Source organism: Lampris incognitus, chromosome 2 (assembly GCF_029633865.1).
Source record: "Lampris incognitus isolate fLamInc1 chromosome 2, fLamInc1.hap2, whole genome shotgun sequence".
Lineage (NCBI taxonomy): Eukaryota > Metazoa > Chordata > Actinopteri > Lampriformes > Lampridae > Lampris > Lampris incognitus.
The window spans coordinates 22223839-22238632 of NC_079212.1; the positions used below are offsets into that span (position 1 = coordinate 22223839).

Below are 14794 nucleotides of genomic sequence, written 5' to 3' on the forward strand. Positions count from 1 at the left end.
TTAATTGACTAAAACGAGTATCTGGAGAGGAGACAGGCTTGGTTAAACGGCTCCGTGTGCAGGGTCTGAAGTGTCCGGGCAGGATGGTGCCGCTGTCGTGATGCTCCTCTTCACTCCGTCTCCCTCAGTGATGCTCTGCACAGCGCACGGGGCGCGTCGCACCGTCTGGAAGACTTGATCCCCTCGGTGACTGATAGGCGACACATTCTTCTCTTATTGAGCGCTACGAGGGGAATAAAAAGGGGATTTGCTGCTCTCATCTCCCTCTGTTTTTTTTTCTTTTTTTTTTCTCGGACCCCCTTTTTTCAATGGGATTGGAAGGAGGGATAGTTAATGCTCTTCATAGGGCGCACAATGAATAAAGAAAACACAACCGGACAGAAAGGAGAAAGGAAGAGAGAGAGAAGGGGGGAGAGAAAGGAAAAAACAGGACAATCCACGGTGTTGCGCATTTCACTTGTGGAATCTCTCGGCGATCAAAGAATTGATTCCCTGTAAAAAAAAAAAATTGTGGAGTTATATGCGAGTATTTTCCCCACCCGCCTCGGTCTTAATCCCGCATAGGAAATACATTGAAGGAGGGAGAAAAAAAGAAAAGTCCCGTCGAGACAGTGATGGGCTTGTAGAGATGCTGTGGGTGCGCCGGGTTTGGTGCTCGGAGCTGGTGTCACGGTACAGTACGGTTACAGCGGAATATGAGCCATCTAAACTGCCCTTTTTACCCGGTGGTTGGATTACTCCCTAACCGCGTCCCCTCCTTCTTTCACCAACACACTCGTATATACATTCTCAAGATGTTTTCAGTAGCTACCAACGTCTTCGCTACTCGCGAGCGTCTAATCTCTCTACCAGGATGCCTCGACACGGGGGCGTATTTTTAGCTTTCTAAAAAAGTTTAATTATTAGCCTAATTGTATTTGGGGGGGAATAGTCGTAGTATTTTCATTAATAAACGTTATTTTCAGTTTCTACAGACTGAAACGCGCGATACACACACACGCACGCACGCACGCACGCACAGGCGCACGCATGTGCACACCAGAGGAGAACCAAACTGATTGTAGAAACAAAGAAATAGGTCCACTATATATATATATATATATATATATATATATATATATATATATATATATATATATAGCCACACACACACACACACACACACACACACACACACACACACACACACCACTTGGCCACTCAGACGTTTTGCAAAGTGGGAGGAGGAAGTCAGTTTTCGAAGAAATATGGTCTCCAATCACATGTTTGATGAAAGATGACCAAGAAAGGAGTGGAGCGAATGAGAAGAAAACCCGTTCCAAACATCTGGCCCGCAGACCTCCCTCGACGCACGTGCAGTGGACTCGTACCGTGAGTCGGTGTGCCATCTCCACCTATAAAAACCCCCACACTGCGAGCACATGTTCTCCGATTTAGCGATATTGGTGATATTAGGGATATTGGTGATATTGGTCGCGTGGGGGTGGGGGTGGGGCAGGGATGTGCATGCGCGCGTTATAATGTGACATTTATCTGCCAACGTGAATGCCCCGCAATTCCTCACGTCATCGAGCGGTTGCGGGATAAATAATCTCTCCTTCTGTTCTTTCTCTTTCCTTCTCGCTCTCGCTCTCTTTCTCGCGGATGACAGTAAAAGGAAGTGGGGCTTTTGTAAAGGGGTTTTAATGACAGCCACCCCTATACGTTTATACTCCCGCCTTATATAAAGGTGCTCAAACGGGTTTCCTGGTGCAGTCATGCGACACCGAGCAGATTAGAGCCTCAATCCGGATAAAGGGAGGCCTTTTATATACAAATCAACTTCAAATCACTTTTTAAGCCACTTAGATATACACGCCGCGGCCGAATGCTAATGCACTTTTCATTGCCACAGCTTAGGGAATGGAAGGAGATTAGATGGAGAATTGGTGTCACCATGCGAACTGTGTTTGGGGGGGGTTTTAACTTAATTTTATTAAAGTAGTCTACATAGCCTCCTCCAATAGCGTCGGCCATCCTGCTCTTCTGAAGACGTGTTGGAAATATGTGTTGCTTGTATGTTTGTATGCTGGCTGTATGTTGTGTATGCATCGTCATGGATATAGGGGGTTACAACCAGCCGGGACACATCTGAATATTCCTCATAAAATGGGATCGATATTCACATGGGCACATGAACTGTCTTGACGTGTCATGGCTTGTCACCCCCATCAAGCCCTTTGATTGAGAGCTTTTTTGACGCCTTATAGCATCTGGTGTCAAAAAACGTCAAATGTCAGAGGCATGTTTCTTTAGCTTTCTTATTTTTTTTCCGCATGGCATTCAAACAATTTTGAAGAGGTAATGTAATAAACATAATTTCTACTGTCTGGTGGGCAACGGATATTCAGAAGTACACAAAAAAATGCGAATTTAGGTCGACATTTTCCTCACCGAAAATAAATAAATAAATAAATAAATAAATAAATACATACATACATACATACATACATACATACATACATACATACATACATACATACATACATACATACATAATTTGACATTTCAGGGCTAAAAGAATGACCCATCACCGTTAGCCCGTAAATTTAGGGTCATGTGAATTTCGTTAAGGCGTTAAGATAATGATGTAAATTAGTGGGAAGAAAACATGTTGGAGCATATGAATACGGTAATTCCCCCCCCCCTTCTTTTTTTTAAATAAATAAATGGGAGACTTGAGGCTGATGGAGAGTGGAGTTGTTTCAAACACAATGAAGAACAGACGCTGTGGTTGGTGTGGGGGGGGGAGGGGGGAGGCAGATGACTACAACTTAGTATTGTTGCGGGGCCGCGCTTGCCTGCTGCTGCCTCCCTGTCGTACAGTGGAACCAGCATCTCTCCCCTCCCCCCATCTATACTTCTTCAAACTAACTCGCCCCTTCACGAGCGCAAGCTTTCTCTCCTCGCGGTTCATCTCATCGTACAAAAAAAATAAATAAATAAAATAGTGTCTCTTCAATCCCCTCTCTTTAAAGGGGAGGCGAATATTGTGTAGCCAACTGTATAGCTTATCTGTTCACCGGAAGAGAAACATAACTGCTTTTCATCTAGATGTGTTCATTGTGTCCGTCACGTACTAGTACCTGAAGTCGTAATCTGGAGCGTCACGCGTAATGTCAGGGGAGCGAGGCCGCGCGTAAATGTTTGGAGACGAATTTTACGCACGGTGATTAAAAAAGTCATACGCTCCTCTCCTAACATCGCGCGGTCCACTGTTGATCCGTTTCATATCGGGCTAATATTTTGCAAGCAGCCGCCTGTAGAGGCATCTCCCCTCCCCTCTTGCCCCCTTCCCCCCCCACACACACACACCTCCCTCCCGTTTACACTCGCCCTGAACTCCTCTCGTTCCGTCCTTCTGTCGTTCGGAGGCGCATCGAAAACACTCCGCTCCCCAATTCTCCGCGGATGCAGGATCATAACACCGCTGTTTTAATGTCACGTTGGGAAAGAGGCTTATCAAAATGGAGCTACCTCACAAACTCCGTTGGGACCGACTCCTGATTTTGGCAGCGGCGCTCATGTCACCTGCATTAACGTAAGTGCACTTGAGAGCGCCAAGGAGAGCCGATGCTACATGTGCGGTCTCGTCACATCGGACTTGGGGGGGGGGGGGACCCATCAAAATCAGGGGAATTTAATGTTTTTTCTTTTTCTTTTTTTTTTTTTTACCAGAAACTTGTGTTGAGTCAGTTAAAGCGACTTTAGATAACCGTCTGCTCTGCGTTCAAAAAGAACAAAGCAAAACGCCTGCCTTTATTTTCCATGTTGATTTTTATCACTTCTCTAACATCATCTCTAACCCTGTTCTTCATACAATATCCTCCGGTGATGATTTTGACATAATCCTTGGAAAAATACAATGCATATCTTAGACGGCTGGCGTCCCTATGTATGTAAGTTTGTCCACTGCTCCACGGTTTTATTCTGGACTTCTCAGGTTATCCAATAGCTAGGAACAATATTCATCCATGGCTTTAGTCATACCGGATGAAACGCGGCAATAATACGCGTGCCAAATGAACTCTTGTTTTGATGCAAAAAGTTCAATTGTCACCAGGGATGATTTTGAAATCAAGCATTGCTTATTCACCGTTGAAGACTTCTGTAACCTTCTTACGATATTTTCCCACCGCTACACTCTCCTGCTGAACTGACAAATGGGATCCCGAGTAACGCTTAATAAGTCCCCCCCCCCTCCCATCTCCCCATACAGGGTGCTGTGTAATGATATCCTTGGCCTGAAGGTGGCAGGAGATCCAGTGCTGACCCCTAACTCGGTATGCCTGAGGCTGGCTGGCCTCAGTAAGCGTCAGATGCGAATGTGTGTCCGCAGCCCTGACGTGACGGCCTCGGCTCTGCAGGGCATCCAGGTGGCCATCCATGAGTGCCAACATCAGCTGCGAGACCAACGCTGGAACTGCTCTTCTCTGGAGGGCCACAGCAAGCTGCCCCACCAAAGTGTCATCCTTAATAGGGGTGAGAGGGGTTGATGGGATCACGAGGAGGGGGTGTAGGCATGATTACATGGGGGGGGGGGGGTCAGTATACTGAGGAGGCTTTAATTGAAGTTTTGTTGCTTTGTGTCTTTGGGCATCCCACCAAGTCATTTTTCTTGTATGTGTGAACATACTTGGCAAACAATTAAACCTGACTTGACTTGACCTTGATTGGCTTAAAGGGCTTTTTTTAACAGGAGAAAAGCTTTTATGGTATTGCAATACAGCTAAAGCTCTTACCACACATTGTAACATGGCTAACCTATCTAAAACCCTTGAGTGTTTCTCTCCTACATGCAGGTTTTCGAGAGAGTGCCTTCTCATTGTCCCTGTTGGCAGCGGGTGTGGCCCACTCTGTGGCTTCAGCCTGCAGCATGGGAAAGCTGCGAGGGTGTGGCTGTGAGGCCAAACGTCGTCTGGACGATGACAAGATCCGGCTGAAACTCACTCAGCTACAGCTGCAGACCCTTCAGAAGGGTGGGGTTGGTATGGCCATGACACGGTCATTACCCTCAGAGTTAACCTCTCGTCACAGTGACCTGCCCGCCAACCTGCGCTCTGTCCACCCCTCCACCCTGCTCAAGCCCTTACCAGATGAGCTTAGCTCCATGCAAGAGACTTGGGAGTGGGGGGGCTGCAGTCATGATGCCCGTTTCGGGGAGCGTTTCTCCAAGGACTGGCTAGACTCCAGGGGGTCCCCAAGAGATATCTATGCTCGCATGAGGATGCATAACAACCGGGTGGGGCGGCAGGTGAGTGGCGTGCTTGCTTCACAGACTACTCTGCACTCTTAAGACTTAGACTGCTTTTATTGTCATTGCCTCATATGCATGTCTCATACATACAAGGGAACGAAATTATGTTTCACAAGGACCACAGTGTCGCATAATAAATGAATAACACACAATAAATATTAAAATCAAAAAGTGCATTAAAAGCAAAAATTACTTCACAGACCTAAACATCACAAGCACACCTGACACGGACAGTAAGAAAGACAAGTCAAAAAGTCATTTTGTGGAAGGTCTAAGTGTTCAGGCTGTTGAGCCTCAACTTCACATTCATATGACTTCTACTTATTAATACAGCTTTTCGTGGGCATGCATTGCCATCCGTTGCCCTCATAACTATTTGGTTTGTATCATGTGTGCTCTTTACACAGATAGTGACTGATAACATGAAGAGAAGGTGCAAATGCCACGGCACATCAGGGAGCTGTCAATTTAAGACCTGCTGGCACGTGTCCCCAGAGTTCAGACTTGTGGGATCTATTCTCAAGGAAAAGTTTCTGTCGGCCATTTTTGTCAACTCCCAGAACAAGAACAATGGGGTTTTCAACCCTCGAACAGGCAACGGGGCGAGTGGGGGCCCGGCGGGACTGAACGGAGGCCGCCGTCGAAGCATGTCTCGAGAGCTGGTGTATTTTGAGAAGTCTCCGGATTTCTGTGAGCGGGAGCCATCCATAGACTCTCCAGGCACACAGGGACGCATCTGCAACAAGACCAGCCAGAGCATGGACAGTTGCAGCTCGTTGTGCTGTGGCCGCGGACACAACATCCTCAAACAGACGCGCAGCGAGCGCTGCCACTGCCGCTTCCACTGGTGCTGCTATGTGCTGTGTGAGGAGTGTCGAGTGACAGAGTGGGTCAATGTGTGCAAGTAGGCACCCAGCCCTCCAAGTTCCCATCGCCTTTGCCCATGCACGACTCAAAATGGCAAGCCAGTTTATACCCCCCTCCCACAAAAACACCCACACGCACACACACACACACAAATCTGTTTGTTTTTCTCCTTGTGCAAGTCTCCCAGGGAATCTGTTTATCCCCCCTTTCCTTTTTTTTTTCATTCCATCATCTGGGATCGATTTTCTCTTTGTAGCTGTTGTTATTCTCAAAATGCCAAGTCAGAGATTGAAGAGGAGGTGACTCATGTCATTTGTCTTGACTCTGCCTGTTTAGACATTTCCTTCTCAGCCATGAAAATGACCCGAACCTCATCTTTCCTCCAACCTGCAACACAAACACAAAGAGCAACCACAGCAGGGATGTATTTATATTTAAGCCTCTACCTACCAACTCAGTTCATTGTGTACAGTTCTTGTCTATTTTTACATGTACATATATTTTTTAAATGTATTATTAATAATATTATTGCAGTGGAGCCTGCCTTTTGGGACTAGTTTATGAGAGGAACATTTAAGGCTCAAGTGGTTTGGGATGGGGAAACTCTGCCATGACTTAACAAGGACCCAACAAATCACTGTGGAAAACAGACAAGTTGCCATGACGTGACTGATCTTTTTCTAAATCATCTCCAAGACAGTTATGCTGTTTGGATATTTTGCACCTGTGCCTTGGCACACAAACTGTTTTTGGAGTCAAACTCAAAATCAGTCCATCTCAGCAAAAAGCTTTGTCTGTTGCTAATCTTGGAGCCATTAAAATCTGCAAGACTTTTTTCGTCGCTGCTGGAGGACCAACGACATTGATGGAGCGTTTTTTTGTCGGGAGTGGTGTCTTCAGCAACACGGCTTTCCTAAGCCTATCTGAAATCCTGTACCTAATAAATAACCCAATCTGGGAAAGTTGACATAGGATCAGTTTTTGAACGCAGTCTAACAGGAACTTTTCAATTTTCCAAGCGTATTAAACAACCGCTGATTTAGGCGAACCTCTTAGCGTTGTAATCGCAAGCGGAAATGGTCCTGATATACTTCATCAGATTGGTCACTGCTTAGTGAGCATGAGTTTAGCAAATGAGTAACACTGTAATGACAAAAACATGCCGGGATTTTGATATCCCTGAGATGTCTCACTTTCCCATGAGAACATGGCTAGGGCCTTCTCATGTCCGCGCATGTAGCTTTAGCACATTTCATCAGTAAGAGCACTTTTAGATTCTTCCCACATGTCGAATACGTCAAAGTGAGAGATGGACCTGCTTTACTTGTGAGTTGATGCTGAGGCCTGTGCGTGTTTACGTGCGTGTGTTATTGAAGGGTATATGGGGGGTATACTCTCTGCGGTACTGATTCAGATTGTGGGAGTCTTTTTATGGCCGCTTCATGCTGAGAGAAGGCCTTTTTATGGCAGCAGGATATTGTTTCCTTAAAGTATGACTTTTATTACTGGAGAGAGGCATCAAGAGACGATAGAGCGTGGGTGATTATACCAGTCTTTGCTGTACGAGCCTCTAAGGGGATCATCTGTCCAAAGTTCACAGCCAAGGGAGAGACACACTGAACAACTTGCTGCTTGGGGACGCCATGTCCCAAGCTGCCTCAACAGCTGCCTTGGAGACAGACAAATAGACAAACATGGGCATACACACACACACACACACACACACACACACACACACACACACACACACACACACACACACACACACACATGTATACATGCATGTACAATAACAAAGACATATGCACAGACATGGACATATATACATCCATGCACATGTACATTTGAAAACCTATAGGCATACATACCCATGGGCTCATACATACACACGCGGTTTCAGACAAGGCTCCTAGTGATTTACTATCTCACCATAGGTACAGTGCAGATTTTTGCTAATGTCAGCAGCTAAATGGATTTACAAGAGCAGCATTCCTAGATGCATACGTGGAGGACACACATGTCATAGACGATCCAAATTGTCTCCATGCTCAGCCTGCCAGGATAGTGTACTCTTGCACAGGCTTATGTGTCAAGTACATTTCGTTTGTGACTTGCGTAAAGATCCCTGGACTCTCGAGGAATGGCAGTGCCAATGACAAAGTCGACTGCTCTCCCTCCCTCTCCTCCTCTCTCTCCGGTATTTAGCGAAGAAATAAAAGGGAGCGGGGAAGAGACTGGGGTGGAATGATAAGGGACTGCATTTCTGGTTTACATTTCTTCATTCCTTTATCATTTCACCCTGGAGCTGCTGCGAAAGGGAATTTCCTGTCACTGTTTCTCCCATGTGTGAGACAGAGAGGTTGGTGGAGAGCCCTGGACCGCTCTCTCCCCCTTCTCTCTCCGTCTCCGTCTCTGTCTCTCACCCCTCCTCTCCCTCTCCGGCTCTCTGCCTCCATCGTCGCAGACACATGCACAGCAACACATTGACTGCCCCCCTGAATAATGACAACCAGACTAGGCTGAAATTAAAGAGGGAGAGGGAGAAAGAGAGGAAGTAAGGAGAGATAAAAGTTCCGTTTTGATTGACAGGATGATTATATGTATAGAGTAAGGCGATTTAGTGTGTTTAGTTGGATATAAAGATAGAGAGATAGATCCTTACGCTGTACATACAGTGGCGATACAGATGGAAGGGACACATGGGGGTTGGAGATGAGGGTGAAAAAAAAGTATACTCTGTATATATACAGGGCTGAAAACATCTGCTTCTCGACTCCCTTTTCATTTTTGATGTGGGACAGGGAGAAGGAGAGCGGGAGAGAAAACACAAGGAGCCAGCTACCCAGAACATCAAAGCCCTTGCCCTCAACGCACAGGCCCTCATTAGTTCAGCTAGCAGAACCAACCAGACTTGTGATTGTGTTTGCTGGGGTGCACGCTGGCAGACACTTCAGAGGAAAGGCTCCTTTAAGTCATAATTCCCCACCCCACCTCTCCTACCACCACCCCGACCCGCTGTAACCCCCCTGTAACCCTCCTGAAACTCTCAGCGCACACAAACATGGCAGGCTCCCCCACCAGCCACTCCACCCCATAATCTGGTGTGCAGCTGCAAACATCTGTTCCCCTCTTTTTTTCCCTCTGCCTTCACCACTGAATTGATAAACACATCTATCACGAGACCGCTGACTGACATGCAAGAAAGAGAGACAAATGTAGGACTCACTAATTCGTTACCTATGGCTGAGGGACTTGTATCAGGCCACATGTCACTCAGTGACACTGGGCTGCTTTTCAAATGCCTGGTGGTTAAAAACACCATACATTAAATATAACATGACCGTGCAGCATGGCATTTAAATTGGAAGCGGTTAAGATGTAAATGAATATTTATTCTGGCACAGCTTTGAGAACTGCTGCATGAAGTTCTCTAAAAACCACCTGTGATGAATCACATTTCGAATTTGGCAGCAGTTCAACAAAATGAGCGGATAGGCAAGGTTGTTGCAAAGGTTCGGGATTGATTTAGTTTATTGCTGCCTCCTGTCTGTTCATTATCTGTGACACAGAGGGCGGCTGCCAGGAAGTATCACTTGGCATCACATTACAGTCACAGAGTTACTTATTCATTAAGATTATTCCTATGTTAATTATTCAAATGTGTTTGCCTCCGGGCTCCCTGTTACATTTCATATCGGTGTAGCCTTTCCTCCTCCGTAAAAGTACACGAACTGATTACATCTACTGCAATATTACAACGCGGGCAATGCATTTTCAGAGATGTGTAGCTATTGTATCAGTACATTAGACGTGTATCATGCAACAAACAGATGGCACCGTCATTTACCCTCACAAAAAAAACGGGAGGATGGATCTACCATTTTATGAAGACGTTACACACACACATTCTCTTCTGTTTGGGATTGGCGACGTGACATCCCGGCTGACCTCTCACGCTGTCGCTGGTTTTTTAATGAGTCATGAAGGGCAACAAACGTGAGAGGCACTCCTGACATTCTAACTATCGCGAGAACGCGTTGCTGCGCCGTCCCATCGCGAGACTATCATCCAGCCTTCGCCTGAATCCAGCTGATACCGTTGACGGGTAAGTGTGAGGGAGATGCAGTCTTTGAAAATGCTGAAAGATGTGGCGTTGTGCTGCTAGTAAAGGTCATTGCGGCATATTGCTGCGCCACCACCTTCACAACACATATTGGTGTTGAAATTGTTGCCAATCGACGACATCGGGTCGCCTGGTTTGCTTGTCGTGACTGCAACCAGAGGATTACAGTACAAATATTTATCCGGGGAAAATCATTTCAATACTGCCGACAAACATAGCTTTATAACATTAATATTTTATTTAACTAACCTTTTTTTGCGTGCGTGGGTTTTGATTTGACGTGTTTGCGAATCTATAGCCTGCCATCCCTGCATCAGCCGTCCCCAATTGCACTGTGACAGTATAGCCCACAGTGCATATGTGCGGCTATATACTGCAGCTGTGGAGGCTAAGCTAGCAGCTGGGTGCCTTTCGCTGCTTTTCGGTGTATATTTACTGTCCCCCGCGAGTAACCTTGGCTGAAATATCAAATTTCGACGTGCTGAGTGTTTCTCAGAGGAAACACGTATGTGACTTATTCTGCCAAAACAGATGAGATGTTTGGCTTTGGCGCTGTCGTTGTTTATGCCGATTAATTCATTTCGGATCAGTCCCACGCTACACCAATGCAGCTCGAGTACAATGCAGAGCACAAGGACACGCTCTCTCAATTAGACTTGACATGTTGCAGAGGCAGTGACCAGAAAGACTGCAGAACATGATATTTAAAGAGGGATATTGAAACTAAAGTCTCACAGCAGAGATATCAGAGCTATGCTGTGTGTGCACCATTACCACTAACAGGTCTGCTGCACGGTGCCATACCCATACCACATGTTATGCATTGATTGTAACACTGGTTTTAAAGATAATAGCCACCAAACAGAACCAGCCATCGTAAAAGGTAGTTTAATCTGCACCACATGAAAGCCAATCCACATTACAGAGATTCAATATGGCAGCTGCTTTCCCCAGTGGGATGTCAACGTGCAATGCAAAAGTGTTTCAGTCAGGTCAGCTGCCTGCTGAGGTGTGAAGTATGCTTTTATTGCTTTTCCTCTGAGGTGGCTTTCTAGCAGTAATGAGGTGTTAATGCTTGGAGTCACTTTTGAAGAGCTACTGTTTGTCATTGGATGTTTTTGTGGCTTTGACTGCATAAACGTGGTTCACTGTTTGTTTCTGCTGCTTGGTTGCCATATATGGAAACTACCATGTGCCTTCTTCAACAGTTTCATTCCAGCGAGGCAAGAGCATCTACTCATCATGGGCAATATCTTTGGCAACCTGTTGAAGAGCCTGATAGGGAAGAAGGAGATGAGGATTCTGATGGTGGGTCTGGATGCTGCAGGGAAAACCACCATCCTCTACAAACTTAAGCTGGGGGAGATAGTCACCACTATCCCAACAATTGGTGCGTGAGGAAATAATCCATTATTGCTAGTAAACAGCAAATGTCATGCATTGATGTTGGTTTGTTTTCCGAAACCAATTGATTTTCGTTTGTTTTCTGAAGTCAGTTCATCAGTGAACACAAAGCGATGGACAACACATCCATGATTTAGTCATAGTCAGTGAAACAAGCCATGTGTTCCTCATGTTGATTTCTCCTCATCTAGGTTTCAATGTTGAGACAGTGGAGTACAAGAACATCAGCTTCACAGTATGGGATGTTGGTGGCCAGGACAAGATCCGCCCCCTGTGGAGGCACTACTTCCAGAACACCCAGGGTAAGCCAAATTAAAAAGTCCCCTGGCTAATGTGGAGGTTGGTTACACTGGGGTCAACATGGCTTCTCCGGTGTTGTGACATATCCTGCACCAAAGACTCAGACTCACCCCCGAGCACCTGAGGGCACAGCTTGCTAATACTTCTGATGAGTACATTTGCATGCAGTGTGAGACTGTTTCAAATTATTTTCCTTTCAGTAATGTTGACAGCCTTGGCAAAGAGTCACTGTGGTTAAAAAAAGTGTTTTTTATAACATCACGATGGTAGCTTTTTGTTTGAAAGTTGAATGAAACTGATTATAGTAGCTGTCATTCTCGTGGTTATGCTGGATAACCCTGAACCAGAGTCACAGCTATCATCTTTACTGAGAGAATTCTTCTTCCCCCTGCAGGTCTGATCTTTGTGGTGGACAGCAATGACCGAGAGCGGGTGAACGAAGCCCGGGAGGAGCTCATGAGGATGCTGGCTGAGGACGAGTTGCGGGATGCCGTTCTTCTTGTCTTTGCCAACAAACAAGTAGGCTTCTATAACAATTATCTCCTCTCCTATGCTCTGTAGTTTTCATGCGTCTACCCGTCTTTGCTTACGGGGTGTTCAGATTACAGGTGTCAAAGCTGCAAAATAGAGCCCGCATCATTGTCACTCTTCAAGTGGTCCTCAAGTGCACGTTGACATGGACAATGTCGTCATTGGTTGTGTATCCTACTTGTTGTTTAAATATACACAGATTTAGCCAAAGATTGGGTGTGACATACCTGGTGCCTCAATGATTGCTGCCACACTTTGCTAAGCTGCATTTTTCTTTCTTTGTTTATGCTGAGTTAAATGAAATGTTGGGGGTTAGGCTAAGAGCAAGAATAAATTTTTCTTCCACTGGGTTGGAACAAGGAACTGTAGGGAGAGCAGATAAGGGGAGTGAAAGTGGTGGAACAACTATAAATTAAGATTGGTTGATGCCTGACTGCATCACTGTGGTACTACATTTATTTAGGCCATCTCAATTTTGGTTTGTAGCCTATAACATATCGCGTTGTGCCACGCGTTGTGCCACGTGTTGTGCCACGTGTTGTGCCTACGTGCATTTGCAGCTTCATTTTGCTGACTTTCATCGAAAATGAATTGTTACCTGTTGCTTTGTCGCCCGTAATCTGAATGTCACATTACCGTATCAGTCCTTAGTGATTGACACATCATATCGTCATGTGCTTAGGACCTGCCCAATGCCATGAATGCTGCAGAGATCACAGACAAGCTGGGGCTGCACTCCCTACGTCACCGTAACTGGTACATTCAGGCCACCTGCGCCACAAGTGGGGATGGTCTCTACGAGGGCCTCGATTGGCTGGCCAATCAGCTGAAGAACAAAAAGTGAGGGGTCCAATCAGTAGAGAGTGGGGAAGAGCCTGGGTGCCAGCTTCAGGTAGTGGTTATAGTTGATCCATTGTGTTTACATGGAGAGGTAGCGCTGGAGACCTCCCAGGGGTGACTCTCAATGGCTTTCTCCCCCAAACTCCTGTTTTGTTCCCCTGTTTTCATTTATTTGATTTTATTTGATTGGATCTGCAGTGACTATTTTTAATTGCTCCAAAACCACAAAAATGAATGACATTTTATTAGCTGAATGCATAACTAATGGGATATATTAATATACGGCATTCTAAAGGTGTGGAAGTTTTCCCCAATTTTTAATCTCTGTGACCTTTTTATTTGTTCAGAGTGTTGGTAAATGGAAAATCGAGACAAGCGGGCAGTGCAATCTTGTGTGAACGAACTTGTCCACTGACACTTTAAACTTAATGTAAATGATAAAGAATGTCATGATTTCAGTACAGTAAACTACAGTAAACTATCACATTGTGTAGTAAACATTATACCGGTTAAGATCAACTTGTCATTCCTAGTAAACACCAGTGTTTTAGCAACAGCAATTAATGCATTTCAGAGAGGAATTTTGATTTATTATCAAAAATCCAAACAAATTTAATTTGGATTGCATTTAGAATTTGTTCAAATGACACTGACATTTCAGATTGTCTTGAGTAAGTTAAACATATTTTATTTTTGTCAGCATAATTTATTTATTTGTTTGTTTGTTGATGTTTATTTATCTATTTATTTAAAGTGTCATGCTATTGTTGCGATGTGCATTCACTACCAAGAAAGCCGGTGACAAAAGTACTCCTCGTAATCATGTATGTATTACTGCTAATCAGTTTGCATGGAGGCATCCCGTTATTGGTTCATACACTAACCGAGGTTAGAAACTGTTTTAAACTAACTCTATAGGCCATTGCTGTAAAAAAAACAATGTGTTCTTGGTTAACTTGCGTGGTTGAATGAGGTTTAAGAAAAAAATTACTTATTTATTATCATGTAGGGATGGTTGCAGGACTGAGAGATGACAGACCTGGTGTACTGTTGATAACCTTGTGGCTTAGAGATGCTGCTAGCGGCCCTGTTGAGAGTGATGCAGTGGAGCATGTGCAGTATTCGAGTGCTTATCTGGTCTCAAATGTTTATATCTTCTTTTAACCAGCTATGTTGTATCAGAAAAAAAATAACAATGCACATTGCTTGTCATCCTGAGTAACTCATCTTTAATTGGCCTGGCCTTGTGTGACTCCTCTGTTCATTGTATAGTCGTCTCTGGTTATCATTGTACACAGTTAACATAAAACGTGCATTATTGTGGTACAAAATACAATGTCTGTTTTTCTTGTGTGTGGAGGGGAGCATTTGTTCATTTCGGACCAAAAAGACTAATAATGCTAACCGAGTTCATGTACGTTTACCAATTGGCT

General features: G+C 45.0%; 2 protein-coding genes across 2 annotated transcripts; both read left to right on the top strand.

The window, feature by feature from the left end:
* Positions 1-3506: 3506 nt before the first annotated feature.
* On the top strand, positions 3507-6206 carry wnt10b (wingless-type MMTV integration site family, member 10b). The gene is made up of 4 exons (XM_056274097.1): positions 3507-3580; positions 4259-4521; positions 4842-5293; positions 5704-6206. Exons 1-4 carry the CDS (start codon positions 3507-3509, stop codon positions 6202-6204), a joined length of 1290 nt encoding a protein of 429 aa, XP_056130072.1. The 3' UTR covers positions 6205-6206.
* A 5293-nt stretch (positions 6207-11499) lies between these two features.
* On the top strand, positions 11500-14301 carry arf3a (ADP-ribosylation factor 3a). Its single transcript, XM_056298670.1, has 4 exons — positions 11500-11676; positions 11882-11992; positions 12385-12509; positions 13204-14301. Exons 1-4 carry the CDS (start codon positions 11529-11531, stop codon positions 13363-13365), a joined length of 546 nt encoding a protein of 181 aa, XP_056154645.1. The 5' UTR covers positions 11500-11528; the 3' UTR covers positions 13366-14301.
* Positions 14302-14794: the final 493 nt, after the last annotated feature.

Bases quoted from the DNA above. Each gene is read 5' to 3' on its own strand.
- arf3a (XM_056298670.1), top strand. From the start codon at position 11,529: ATGGGCAATATCTTTGGCAACCTGTTGAAGAGCCTGATAGGGAAGAAG. The intron at 11,993-12,384 runs GTAAGCCAAATT...TTCCCCCTGCAG, and splicing joins CTACTTCCAGAACACCCAGG to GTCTGATCTTTGTGGTGGAC. The intron at 12,510-13,203 runs GTAGGCTTCTAT...TCATGTGCTTAG, and splicing joins TTGTCTTTGCCAACAAACAA to GACCTGCCCAATGCCATGAA.
- wnt10b (XM_056274097.1), top strand. From the start codon at position 3,507: ATGGAGCTACCTCACAAACTCCGTTGGGACCGACTCCTGATTTTGGCA. The intron at 4,522-4,841 runs GTGAGAGGGGTT...TCCTACATGCAG, and splicing joins AAGTGTCATCCTTAATAGGG to GTTTTCGAGAGAGTGCCTTC. The intron at 5,294-5,703 runs GTGAGTGGCGTG...CTCTTTACACAG, and splicing joins ACAACCGGGTGGGGCGGCAG to ATAGTGACTGATAACATGAA.